We start from the raw sequence: 14938 nt of genomic DNA, 5'->3' as shown, positions 1-14938 counted from the left end.
CATGGCAATACAAAAGGACCATGTTACTTTGTTTTAAATTTCAAATTCATTTTTTGGGCTTATTTATGAGCCTATTTTAATTTATTAAGGGATTCTGCACATCTACAGGAAAATATCTTTCTAAGAGTATGCATAGAATTTCCCTGCGATGCACACGAGCTGAGAAAAAAGGTTTAAATGAAACATGCTTGCCTATTAATATAATAGTTGATAGTTGATAGTTGATAGTTGATAGCTGATTGATAGCTGTTGATAGCTCAACAGGTGATTAAGCAACAACACTAAGCACTGCTTTGGTGTTTTTTTTTTTTAATACAAAAAAGTGATGGGAGAACTTCCCCCAAACCATCTAATATGAACCGTGAATATTGTGAACGGAGTATGGTTAGTATTGTATTACTACTTTCCTGAATGAAAACTCTTAAGAGACTAGATATTGAACTGTTGAATGATTACTGGCGTTTTAAAATGCAAGAGGGAAGCTATAGATTTTTGTTTGCCGGGGGAACATGCAAACAGAAGGCTTGTGCATAATTGAGCACCCCTCGCTTCTGGCTTTGTTGCTTCTGTATTGTTAGCTCACAAGCACAAACTGGCGTGTCCGTTTTACATCACCTCCTCGACAAATATTTAACACTGGTTACCTATTCAACATCTTTTGTCTAGAGTTGTGGATCGTAAAATGTTTGTGAGTGCTACAGAAGTAAGAGGTGCTTCAGGGGATTTTTGGATGAGTTCCGTCTATTTCGAATCGTATGATGATATGTGAAGGGGTGATGACACTTTTATGGGTATTTTCAGAAGACAATGAAAATAGCAGTAATTCCACCACCGCACACACAAACATACACAGTTACACACAGTTTACAGATTTGGCGCCACTGTTATTTCTATTTTCTCGTAAGCTTGGGTTTATATTTTTTTATTTTATTTGTTTGACTTTTAGTGAATGGATTTCTCCAAAAGACGGAAAGTCGGCTTCTGAGAAAACATTTTTTATTATTGACTCCTACCCCTAGTATGGTCATTTTTTGGTTGACTCCGATTAAATCATTTATTTTCACAAATTTCACTATTCTGCCACTTAAGTTACATCCAACTAGATAGGAAATATTCGACAAAGCAAACAAAAACATCTTATAAACTTGTTTGAGCGTTATGATCAAGCTTTTAGATAGTTTCTAATATACAGTGCAGTTGAAATGAATCACTTTATGTGAACGCTGTTTTCAGACGTACAAACCAAAAATTGAAGATTCTATGACAATCGTGTAACATTATTTTATGAAAATTTTTGTTAACATGTGATTTTTATGATTAAGGCTAAAGAATAAATTAAAATGCATTTCCATTCTAGCTCCTGAGCTGTTATATTCAATTTGATACATAGGTTTACATATCTAAAAAATACGACATACAGCTCAATTTTAAAACTAAACAACCTTTACAAAATTGAGCTATATGTCGAATTTATAAGCTATGTAAACCTATTTATCATATTATTAAGAATAAAGGTGTTATATGTATTTTTGTAAACAGTTTCTACAACAAACATTTTCAAACCAATGTTGACAGTGTTTTCTCCACTATAATCTTTTGTTTAGAAAAATATTTTCAAGTTAAAAATTGGGCCTTTTAAAAGAAAAGTTTGAAATTAAAGGAGGAAAATACCGTTAACTCGAAAATTAATTTTAATTTTAACTTTGAAAACAAATTCAGTCAAGTTTTAAATTTAGGACAAAATTTAATAGAAAATGGATTAAATTCGATGACGGATTACCGTAGTTAGGGATCTTGACAGCTTGTATACCAGTGATTGATCATTGGACTTTGTAATGTAATTAATAGGACAATCTGTCAAGCTATTCATCTCTCGTCAAACTAGTTTCGATCCTTCATCTTCAGACTTTGGGGATATCTGGGCTTTACAGAGGAGAACATTGTAAAAAATCATTCGCCCTTCTACTCATACAATTTCATGCATTTACAAACCATTTGTAAAAAAAAATCAAATAAAAGACTAATTTCAAAATGACAAATGCACATCGATGGTCTCAATTTCCATCAAAAAATCCTTCAAAGAGAATCTATCTGCATAACAAACCGTGACCAATGAAAAACATCTGGAGTTAATTATTGATATTTCTCATGTGAAACTTTGTACTGTAGCTACAATTACAAAAATTAAATTATCGCTAAACTACTGTGAAATAACCTGTTTTCGTTACATGTATATCACCTGCGAAAATTCATCTTTACATTGTTTACTACGGAAAAAGAATGTTTACATTACAAAAGTAATGTTTACTATCTTTCTGGGATTTTGCCGACTAAAACAATGATTTGCTATTTTTTTTTGTCTACTGTTTCAATTTTCAACAACTGGTACAACCAAAGTAAATATTAACTTAAAGTTGAAGGCATGACCTTAAAATGCTATGAGTTTTGTAATGTTCCTAACTAACTGTAATAGAGAAATAATCAATGTATGTTTTAATTAAGAAAATAATTAGTCTTTTTAGTATAGCAAAAAGTGACGTTCACAAACATTAGTGAAAGTGGGTCTATACATATTCTCGATAAACATATGCTCAATAAATCTCGGACTTCAAACATGGTCTCAAATTTTCTAGTTGTGTTATGAAATATACTATGCCCGACATATAGGACGCATTCCTGAATGATGACGCACACAGATTTTTAGCAAAATACTAGAACATCCCGGTCAAATGTGCCAAGTGTGGAGGGAAGATAATAAAAATAAATTATGGTTTAAAAGTGTAAACCACTTTCATCCTTTAAAACAAGTGTTTGTAGACACTTCATGACTCGCTATTTTTTATGATAGTACCATACAAAATTCTGCGATAAACTTCGATACAGGGTGGTGCAGAAATATAACTATGACTGCACACATATCTATGCCTGTTTGGTGAACACTGAGTATGATGGATGTCATCATCATACTCTGAGACATCATTTCACATTTGTTGCCGTTCTTTTTATTTCTTGTAGCCACAAACGCATATTGACAACTTACCTTACACGATTACATCTTTAAGTATTTTACTTTTTGTCACGTGTACATTTGTCATTATGGTGAAATTTACCTGTCCACTTTGGTCCAACCCTCTTATATATACAATTATTGTCAATAATTTATAATTACTAAATTACCTGGCTGAGAAAACAGCACGAAGATGCTGCACGGAATGAAGACTAGGATGAGAACGAAGAGGATGTGTCGTCGGCGCAGCGCAGCAAGGCTCAGCGCCATGGCCTGGTTACCCGCACCTGCGACAAACGACAAACAATATCAAGATATTAATTGGAAATCATTTACAAAACAGTATTTATCAAAGAGGATAAATAGTGGCAGTAGTACGGTAGGTTAAGTTAGTTTAGGTTGGGTTAAGTTATATTAGGTTGTAGAGGCGACGCAAAGAATGGGAAGCCGACAGTTGCTAACCGTTGAAGTCTTCTGCACATGCGCATAGTCTTGGATGCAAAAAAATCACACATTTCACTTCAATTTGAAAATCCTTTAGTATAAATTTTGAAATAGTGTGGTTAAATAGCCACTGTAAAACACAATCTATGGAAATATGTATAGAAGATCAGTTTGGTGGCGATACGATATAATAAAAAAAAAATTATCTGTAGTGCAAAAATCCACCAGTAAAATTTATGACTACAGGCAAGTATGATGGAAAACATTGTGATGGATTATACATATTTAGGTTCAGAACTTTGCAGAATCTGAGGACAAAATTATTGAATTTTTATGTCGTTGGTTGCCTTACTAGGCTTAAGGCAAATTTTTCTTAAAGATTTAGTAAAATCCATGCTGTTACAAGAAAGGCCTTCAAGTTAAAGGAAAAAGTGATGAATAAGGAGTTAAAATCAATACACATGAGGAATTTTATTATAAAGTTATATATTTATGAAAAATTACATAAAACTTTGTTATAAGACTAACCAAGCAACTTCTATTCAGGCATGATGAAACATGCATAAACATAATCTGATAACTGAGAGTAAAAAACTATTCAAAACCTATTAAGAAACCCATCAATCTACCACAACTAACTGTTAATTAAATAGAAAATACTGAGGATTTTTTTAAGCTTAATGGTTTTCTTAATATTTCTCGATCCATATTTGACCTCGTTTGATCATATCTGATTCAAAGATAGAGATGAAAACAAAGACGGGTATACATTAAAAATTCATTATTACAATGTTTGGCAAGTTTCGATCGCGTGCAATAAAAAACATTTATTCAGTCTGGCTACACAGAAGATACAAAGATAACATCAGCCCTTCCTAGCTGCTGACAAGGGCAGAAGGGCGAATCTACCCCACAAAGCTTGATACTGTCTAATAATACACAGGGTTCACAACGTAATATGTCTGAAACAACTTTCTGTGTTAAATGTTAAAACTATTCAAAAACGTAACAACATATAGGTGTATTAGCTGAGTAAAGTAGATAAGTATGGATTTCTCTATTATTGTAATGTTGTATGGATTGTACAACGACATTAAAAAAAGAGAATACTACAAGACAGAATCTTGTCGTAAAGGATTCAGTTCAAAAGTACGTAGTAACAAAGACGCACTGTATTCGTATGATTCTACTTCTATTATCTAATGTTTACCTTTAAACAAACAGATACTGTACTAGACTAAACAAAGTCGATAGATTTTGAGTTAATTCAACAAATTTTAGGTACGAACATTTTATGTACATAAGAAGCTCTATTTGTATAGATACGACTGTTTGGTCGACATTTACAATATAGGGGTAAATGATTGAAGAAAATATTGTTGTATTATATAAAAATAAAATCAGAGAGAAATATTTAACATCGTTCTTGACTGTTTTAAGCCCGTCCCTAGTTAATGCATTAAATAACATCCACTCAACTTCACGAAATAACATTTATGACATAATTAAACTCTTAAGCATGATAGGATTTTTTTTAGGAAAAGAGGTGCACACTTCTCAATTCAATTATTTAGGACATAAGTCTGGAATCGAACCCGATTCCCACCTCGAAATCAGTCTCTTACTAGTAGATTGGCAAAAAACCTAAAGCTGTTTTACTTACTATCAGTTGAGGGTAAAATGTTTAAGGATTCTTCTTAAACAAGTGTTTGGTTCCAGATTTCATTTTTTTATGATTTCCCAAAACACCACGACGGACATAAATTAAACCAAGGATTTTAAATGTTTCTTGTAATTGAAGTTTAAAGTTGTATAGGAACAGAAATTAATACAATTTTACTGTGTGGTAAATTTATGTTAAAAGTGTATTTAGGGGTAGACATTTACCAACTTAAACATTAAAAATAAATAAATACACAAACCCATTGCAATTTAGCAAACAAATTGCTAATTTTTTTAGGTTATCAAATTTGCTACAAAAGCTCAAAATTGAGATCGTGAGAGGGTAAGAAGAACATGGTGTGGGGCAAAGCGCTTTGAAGTAAAGTAGCTAATGTTTAGTTTTTGGCTCTTTAGAAAGGAGTTGGGTTTTCAGTAATTTATGTTCAATACGTTTAGTAAACTTGTACTTAAAATAAGGATCAAGTTAAATCTGAATGATATATTCACACAATAAAATTAATGTAGCTAATTAGATGTTAAAATTTAACTTCGAAACTGGGTTTTCGTTTGCTCTTAAAACTATTGGACTAGTTAACGATCATCCTTGTCTCAAACTTCCAAATCATATTTTCCTCTTACAACCTTCGAATTTACTTATACCTCCTGCCTTATAATCTTATACCATTGACTATTGGAAAGTTAATACTTATATTTTAATGGTGTCTAAGTTTGAAGCACTATATTGCGTTCATCATATATAGACACTAACCCAGGTTTCAACCAACAGAATTGTATGGATATAGAATAATATTACTTAACCTATAATTTAAATGGTGTCTATCTATATGATTGATTCACTAAGTTTCATTCACCATTATGTTGTGCATAGGCAGTGCTCCTAAAAGGGTGGTTTTGGACACCTGTTATTTTTATCATTATTATTAATATTGTCATCATCATCAACTGAGATCGGGACGCCACCTAGAAGGATGAGTATTGGTGTGAGATGATCTCTGTAGCTTTGTTACTAACTAAGATCAGCTATTTCGTCAGGCAAAAGCCCAATGATCACAGCTGGGTCCAATTTCGAACCATCAAAAATCTGCTGACTTTTCTCAGGTTCGAATCTGCCTTATAATTACCTAACCAAATATTTTAGTGTCCTACGTATATAATTTATGTACTAAATTACATTTCTCGTACCTTGCAAACACAGTAGCCTCAAGGGTACACTAAGTGGCCGGAGCATTGTCATATAATCACATCAAGTATGTCTCCCAGCCATCCCTTGACAGAGGATAGCACTGAGCTCCGAGAATTGCTACACCAGCCCTTCTTAGTAGAAACTTTCAACAAGTTATCTTTTGACATAATCGAATATTTTCTTTGATTTTGGTTCAGATGTTTATTAAGTGAAAGTTATATTTAACCGACATTTTAATTTATATTCAGAACTGAGAATCACCCAACGTACTTAGTTGTTTTAATGGATTGTGATTGTAAGCAGTTTTTACGAGATGCTTGAAAAAATAGTTTTTCACAATTAAGCTTTTGTACATTTTTATCAGAAATATTATCAACATTTGTACAATTTCATTTGAATAATATTTTTTGTCTGTGTAAAATTTTACATTCAATTCGTATTGGATAAGGAAGAATAAATTAGTGAAACAAACCTAACTTTAATAAACATACAGTTATTTCCTCGTCAATTCAAGTGCCCATATAAGTGTTTACCATTTATTTTATTTCTCACGTATATTTCTTTTTAATTCGCTCACATAAAAAACTCCTTCCAATAGCTTAAGATGTATGTGCACTTGTATTGTAAACACCAATCGGGTCTTATGATGGGCATGACTGGTTAAAATTACTCGCCATCGTAACATATTATTTCGTACATGTTTGTCGTCTCCTAAATTATTACGGTATAATTGTGGAAATTTCAAGTGATGGAAAAATTATTTTATAAAATTGTAATAGTAGTGATGATTATAATACCATGGTTTCAATTTCGTCTATTCCTTACAAAAAGCGTAAGAAATTCTGCTGGCATAAAATCACACAAAACTACATATTAGGATATAATTTAACAAAAAAAAAAATCATTAAGTATAATACTGCAATTAAAAAGTGTTTCAACTTAAAATCTAACTGCACTAGTTAAACTTACCTAAAGTCTAACCCTCTTAGTACGCGTAACGCTGATATTATTGTAGGTACTGTATTTACGAATAAAATAGTTAGTTATATATCCTCAATAGCAACAAATCGCAAATTATTAGCCAAACAAGTATTTCTCAACACTACACAAACATTACAAACTTTCCAATTAACGCACCACAATGACAGCGAACTGAAATAGCGTTTAATCAAAATCAAGTTTAGTGCAACGCAGCAAATTTGCAATGCAGTCGCATATTACCGCCTGCATTTGATTTGCATTTATTTGAATTCAAATAAGGTTAAATGAGGGATTCAGACTCTTTCAACCACAGCGTTAGGATCAATATAAGCCCCAAGGCTATTCAATCTTAATTTTCCTCGATGCTTACTTGACTATCGTCTCCTCTTTGATTCTAGACTTTAGTTCAATTAATTGGGATTTATTTCCATTTCGTGAATTTTTATTCAACCGAAATTGAGTAAGTTTCAATCTTTGACTGTGTGATTTGTAAACTATTAACTTAAACTATAAATGTACGTCCTAATTGGTGTGATGACTGATTATTCAATGTTTTCACAGTACTTATGTACTATAAATATATTTTTTCAAAACAAGAGAACATCTTTCAATCATTGGAAACCAATTAGTTTTAGAATGTTGAGAGCTTGTACCGTAGAGGTAGAGGCATGTTCTGGACATTAGCATGTTTAGCCGCCATCTTGAATTGACCGGGTACAATCCTCATAACACTGTCGTTTAAATGCTCTAATCATAATTTGTCTACTAGGTTTAAATGATTTTATTTGACATCTTAATACAGTTTTAATCGTCTGATTTGGTGTCCAAAAACATTTGATTACATGTAATAAATTGGGACATAGCCCAGAAGATGTTTTTTTTTTTCAAATGTAGACATCATGGCACATTTTCAAAGTAGAAATGGCAACAAGACCTTAAATTTAACACCAAATATACACATAAATCCACAATTTCTAATGAGAACACCATTAAAACATATATTTAGCTATATTTACAACAGAAAAGTCATGAAATTCTTTGGATATGATAACATAAATAACATGATTTTGTTTAATCCTCTGAATTGTTCACAAAACTGAAACTACGCTGTGGTAAGCCTCTAAATAATGGCACATGTCATGGCTCATGTATTACGCTTTATGGAAGCCTAGTTTTACCAAGCCACACAAAACCTTTGTGAACTCAGAGAAATTCGGGATTATTTATTTTATCCAAAGCATAGCCAATTTTAGGTAAAAGTGTTCACGGATGAAATATATTTTTTTAAGAATATGACTGTTATGAAAGGTTATGATGTGTTAGTGAATTAACAGGTGTTATCTAGGTTAGTTGTAGAAAAACTCTTTTGGTAATCTACCAACAAAAAAAGGGTGCTAAGTTTTTTGCTAAAATCTTTTGCAAGTAATGTTTTACTCTTTTGGCAATCTACGAAAAAATAGGTGACGACAGTTGTGTTAAAATCGTAAAACAAAGTTTTAACTATTTTGGGTATTTACATAAATTTCGACAACACAGTTCCCCTACTTTTGTATGTTATCTCAAAAAAAGAAAAAAAAACTAATTATAATGGTTTCGCTAAAATCGCTTGGGTACGGTTTAACTTGCTTAGCAAATAACCAACGAAGGGATACTGTTTACAAAAATATTTTGGAAAATACAATTTTTACATTGCGTCCTGTGTAGCCTACTGTTTGGACTTTAGTTGTAAAAGATTTGAAATCAATTTAAGAAAGTATATCAAAGGTTAAACCTATTATATTTGAAACGCTATTTTTTCTATAAAATAGAATAACTAAATCCATTTAAAAACTTCCTTTAGCATAAAACTCAACTAAAAGTGGTTAATTTTTCAAATAAAATCTCAAAACGAAAAGCGCCAAGGGCAATTACCCGAGAAATAGCATAACACATTATTTATTGTAGCTCAGAAAAGAGTATTTCTTGCACAATGGCTGTCCCAAACGTATTCATAGATCTGTATACATAATACAACGTCTCTTTTCTTTGCCGAGCAAAGGCAAAGAAACCTTTAAAATTCTCACTATTGTAACCGAGTTACATAACAAAAGAGGTTTCGCAAGGATTCTAAAAATCTTTTGTAAGGGAATTTGTATCTTGCATCTAGATTCTTCGGCATAAATTTCCAGCGATTTTGATACTTACATAATACTGACTGACGTCATCGAGAAATAGATAAGCACGATGGAAAAGTATTTTATTTTTTCCATTTTTCAACTACAATGCCACGAAATTACCTTACAACACAGGTAGAGTTGCGAAATTTTATTTATTCAATGCAGCGAGCTTTGTTGGTCGATATATACTCAATTGGAACTAAAAACATGTTAATAATCACCTTGTGAATTTTGTTTATAATGACTTAGGAACAAATCAACGTTTCATTTTCATAGCTCTACCTCGTACTTTTGAAGGTATGGAACTCTAGTATGAAAATATGGAACCCTGCGTAATAAGATAAAAAACAATAATATGCTTTATGCACTCTTGAAAAGTTGCAACGTTAGGATAAAAATTGAACTGAATTGCTGCAGCCTTTTTGGCATGATGGGCAGGAAGATACTAGAGACCACATATAAAAAAAAAGAATTTTCAGAATAAAAAAATTGTATTTTCTCCTAAAACTGTCACCCGCTTGTCAAATATGTTTAAATGAGATTTAAAAACCAGGCTGTTAAAACCAAAAAAACTTTTTACATTTTATAAAAATGTTTTAAGAGAATAAACCAATGTTTGTTACGACTATAACACATCGTAGGCCTATGGTATGAGTAAGATATTTATCGATATCGTATGCACGAAATGCAATATTTTATACAGGGTGTTTGTGAACTCTCTCGAAAAAATTCACAGGATTATTCCTTGGGTTAATACATGAATATTTTACATTATAAACATGGGTCGCCGGAGCCCCGTTTTCCGTCTGTCTGTCTAAAAGTGTTTTTTATAAATAACCTTATAACTCGAGTTTGAATCAAGGTACAAACTTTAAATTTGACACACTTGTGTATGTTAACGTGGTACACAAACATGCAAAATTTCATTTTGTTGACTATAGCCGTTTCAAAATGGCGGCCATCTAAAATCTTTGACCTCAAATTACATGAAAACCACTAGAGTTACAAAAAAAAAACACAATAATAACAAAATGTAGAAAATTTTATTCTAAATCAAATGACACCTAGATCTTAAAGATCGGACAACAAAAAGCTGAGTTATTAATTTTTTTAATAATTAATATTTTTTTTACTGGCTTTTAATTGTTATTGTTTATTCTTTAAAATCATCTGATCCTTTCTAAATTATTACAACAATGTAAGACAGCTGGTTTGCCCTAACAACAACATTTAATGTTTTTACTAGATGGTTAATGTATTAAGTTTCCTATTTTTACCTTAACTATTGAGATCCGTTTAAGGTTACGTAATGTACACTGTATCAGAATATTGTGACATGCACTTTATGTACGGCGCTGCATCAGGAAACGGTCTTCAAGCCAGAAGATTATATCAAGAGTACTTCCCGGATAGACAGTGTCCAAATTCTGCAACATTCGCTGCTGTCCATAATCGACTAAGAGAAACAGGTACGTTGAAAATCAATATGCATGAAACTGGACGAGAAAGGTATGTGCGTACAGTAAACTTTGAAGAAGAAGTTTTACGTAGATTCGAGGAAAACCCAAACACCAGTACAAGATCGGTAGCAAGTGAAGTAGATTCTAGTTAGCATTCTGTTTGGAAAGTACTTAAAGAAAACGGGTTATACCCGTACAGTTTTCAAAAAGTGCAAACCATGTATCCCGACGATTATCCACGTCGCGTGAACAGTGCTAGATGGTTTCTACACAAAGTTGTTGAAGATCCAAGATTCTTAGAAAAAGTACTGTTCACAGACGAGTCCACATTTACTCGAGATGGCATTTTTAATTCCCGAAACAACCATACGTGGGCAGCTGAAAACCCTCATGCTATTGTCATGAGAAGAAATCAAAAAAGATTCTCAATCAATGTTTGGGCTGGCATGTTGAACAACAACCTTATTGGTCCGTACATTTTGCCAAACAGACTGAACTTAGCGATCTACTTGGTTTTTTTAAGGGACATTCTCCCAGAGCTGATGGAGGACGTTCCCATAGGTGATCGAATGGACATGTGGTTTCAGCACGATGGATGTCCGGCACATTTTGGAGCGGTAGTAGTAGACTTCCTCAATGCCACATATCGGCAGAAGTGGATCGGGCGAGGAGGACAGTCCCTTGGCCTCCTCGATCTCCCGACCTTACACCGATAGATTTTTTTCTCTGGGGGCGTATGAAGGAGCTGGTATACAGCACACCTGTAAACGATGAAATGGACTTGGCAGCACGGATTGTTGAAGCTAGTGCTATAATTCAAGAAGAAAATGAAGATTTTTCTCATGTTCGGCGATCGATAAGTCGTCGAATCACACTTTGTAACGAGGTGGAAGGGCGACACCTTGAACAATTGTTGTAGCCCAACTCTGGTGCATTAACATTAACGTAGTCATCGTTTAAATCCTGCTAACATTATGCATGTTGCCATTTGTTATAGGTAATTTTAAAGATTTTTTATGTTTTAATGGTTGAAATATTCTAATGTAACAAGAATGTGTAGGCCTATTTTATAATCACCAAGCAAGATACAGTTTTTTAATAGTTTCCTAGCAATATCATTTTCATTATTAATTATTTAAAATGTTAATAACTCAGCTTTTGTTGTCCGATCTTTAAGATCTAGGTGTCATTTGATTTAGAATAAAATTTTCTACATTTTGTTATTCTTGTGTTTTTTTTGTAACTCTAGTGGTTTCCATGTAATTTGAGGTCAAAGATTTTAGATGGCCGCCATTTTGAAACGGCTATAGTCAACAAAATGAAATTTTGCATGTTTGTGTACCACGTTAGCATACACAAGTGTGTCAAATTTAAAGTTTGTACCTTGATTCAAACTCGAGTTATAAGGTTATTTATAAAAAACACATACAGACAGACAGACGGAAAACGGGGCTCCGGCGACCCATGTTTATAATGTAAAATATTCATGTATTAACCCAAGGAATAATCCTGTGAATTTTTCGAGAGAGTTCACAAACACCCTGTATAATGCATAGCATGGCTTTTTTCAACCACTATTCAATTTTTCATATAAGCCCGAGTTAAATGGCTAAAAGGTTGTGTAACTTTAAACCCCTATAGTAAAACCAAAATGACTATAGTAGTCGAGGAATGATATACTTGAGAACCACTTAACAAACATACTGTTTCGCCAATCCATTTTAATATTACCACATTTTAACAATCCTTAGAATTCACCATCCACTTTCAGTTGAGTCATCAATAGCAGTTAGTTGAAGACGCCAGAACATTGAGTGGATGTGTTTCAAAGGATATCTCTGAAAGGGAACACTTGATTGGGCAAGGATGAAGTTATCCTCTATCGCTCTGAGTATCTTACAAGTATCAGAGCTTACTTGTAATACTCTGATCGGATATTACAATTATTTATTTTAATTAAATTTAAGTTCTGAAATAATCGTTCTGCCTTTAGACCAACACATACCAGTCTATGATAGCATCAGGCTTGTTTCTAAATAGATTCTCACTAATGAATATTAGAGTGATATTTTCTTTTAAAAGACGACATACTTGCAAACCGGGTTTTCGAGCTTTTCCATCTCTTTACACTTTCAAAACCTCGTCTTTCCTAAAATAAAACATCGACAAGTTCAACATTGTCCGTAACCACGATTAAAGTTTAAGAACTCAATATTCCTGTCCCTGTCTATCATACAACTTTTTATCAAAAAAACCTCCGTTACAATACAGTAAATAATTATCGAAATGCAGAGTTAAACCACATGAAATGCAAAAGGAATCTAAAATAGTTGATTTTAGATCAATATTAATACAGCGCCCAAACATTTGATTTACCTAAATGTCCAGCTAGAAAAAATATATATATGTTAAAGAATATAAATCATCACTGGAATCAAATTGTTTAAGTTTGTGTTTTTATCAATTTTACTATAGCAATCTTAATGATATTTTGACGTAACCAATGCATGAACATATGTCTCTACTTGGTTAAATAAATGAGGTATTGAGTTTTTACAAGGAATTATATGTACATGAGTGTATGTAAATGAAGTGTGTGAATGGGCGGGTATTAATTGCGCCAACTTACCTGAGTCAGGTAGTCGGGTAATCCTGAATTTCCAACTATTCCAGGGAGCCACCCGATACATTCCTTAACTACACTAAGTGGCGACCCTCTTTCACTGTATAATTGAGTAGGTTAGGTTAGTTTAGGTTATAGGATATTGTTAGGTTAGGGTAGGTTGGGTTAGGATGACAAATTAACAAGGACATTCCTTCTGCCCCTCACCCCTACCTAGCTTGGGCTTGGCGCAATTTAGGAACTCTTTGGCGCAATTTCTGCACGACCTTCTAAATGTGTATATAGGTCGAAACGACCACAAGGGTTTCGCATGATCACGTTGACCAGTCGTAAATCAAACTCGACTGCTGGCGTCAACACACTGCTCCTCTCTCTAACACTTATTGCTTTTCTACATTTTTTACGATAAACCTGTGTCGAAGCTTGGTTCCTTGTAAAACAAGCTTTTAACCAAGTGAGGCAGATTTTCTTTTGATTTAGTAATTGTTGAATTTTTCTGTTGATAGATACTAGCATAGCTCTTTCTGTTGTTTGACTGTTACAATATCGAATTCAAATTAGGCCTGCTACTCCAGACTCTTCTAAAATAATAATTTGAGAGTTCCTACAATTCTAGTATTGGTCGGTTCAAATCTAAATAACGTTCCAGCAATATTCTCAGATTGAAATTGACACAAAACTTACTGAACTTACTTGAATGGTTTACTATCCAATCGAAAACATATTTTGGCTTAACAAATAAGCAGATTTAGTCAGCGGTTGATCTTTCGTTCATTTAAACTCATTCTTATTCGTCCCAATCAATTAAAACTCTTGATAAGTGGCCTTAAATGACTATGGCGTTTGCTGCAAGAAAAATCCTAACGACGCAAAAATAAAACATTCTAAACATCTTTGCCTAAGAAAGGAAAGAACATAAAAATCACTTTACTTTCAAGTTAGACCAATTTCCTATTAGCAGCAATATCAAGAATAACCCCTTGTATTATTAAATATTATGCTTCACTTGCCTGTTTTGTGTCACTTCAAACAACAAACCAAATCAAAAGTGATTGACATAGAATCGAGTGATGTTCTTAATTTACAGCGTTCATCGAGCAGACTTCAACATCAATCACATCACACAACTTATCGCCTCCAACTGTCGATATCGTGTTGCTTCATAAAATTTAATTTAATTAGATATTGTATTTACAAGATCACGAATCATAGAAGTGTACGACTAATAGTAGGTTTTGAACTACTCATATTGCAACTCGATCAATAATGAAAACAAGGTGTCTGATTGTTTGCCAACTTGCTTGTCTATCAAGTAAAAACAACTAGATAAATTAAGCTAAAAATATACAAAAAGACTACAGTACTGAAAATTCCTATAGCATCTAGTCCGTGTCGACATCG

The 14938-nt window shown here is 33.0% G+C and overlaps 1 protein-coding gene across 1 annotated transcript in view; it reads right to left on the bottom strand.

Annotated features, from left to right (window-relative positions):
* The window catches only part of LOC128994241 (alpha-1,3-mannosyl-glycoprotein 4-beta-N-acetylglucosaminyltransferase B-like), a 109203-nt gene that overhangs the window by 22007 nt on the left and 72258 nt on the right, over positions 1 to 14938 (bottom strand). Inside the window, exon 2 of the mRNA XM_054418644.1 lies at positions 3178 to 3294. Within this exon, the coding sequence (XP_054274619.1) occupies positions 3178 to 3277 (100 nt within the window). The 5' untranslated portion in view covers positions 3278 to 3294. The remainder of the gene's footprint in view (positions 1 to 3177; positions 3295 to 14938) is intronic.

The sequence above is a fragment of the Macrosteles quadrilineatus genome, unplaced genomic scaffold, assembly GCF_028750875.1.
Source record: "Macrosteles quadrilineatus isolate MER2022 unplaced genomic scaffold, UCM_ALF_1.0 Scaffold_5__1_contigs__length_97177068, whole genome shotgun sequence".
In the NCBI taxonomy this organism is placed as follows: Eukaryota; Metazoa; Arthropoda; class Insecta; order Hemiptera; family Cicadellidae; genus Macrosteles; species Macrosteles quadrilineatus.
The sequence above is the reverse complement of the archived record's forward strand: the minus strand, read 5'-3'. Positions and strand labels throughout refer to the sequence as shown.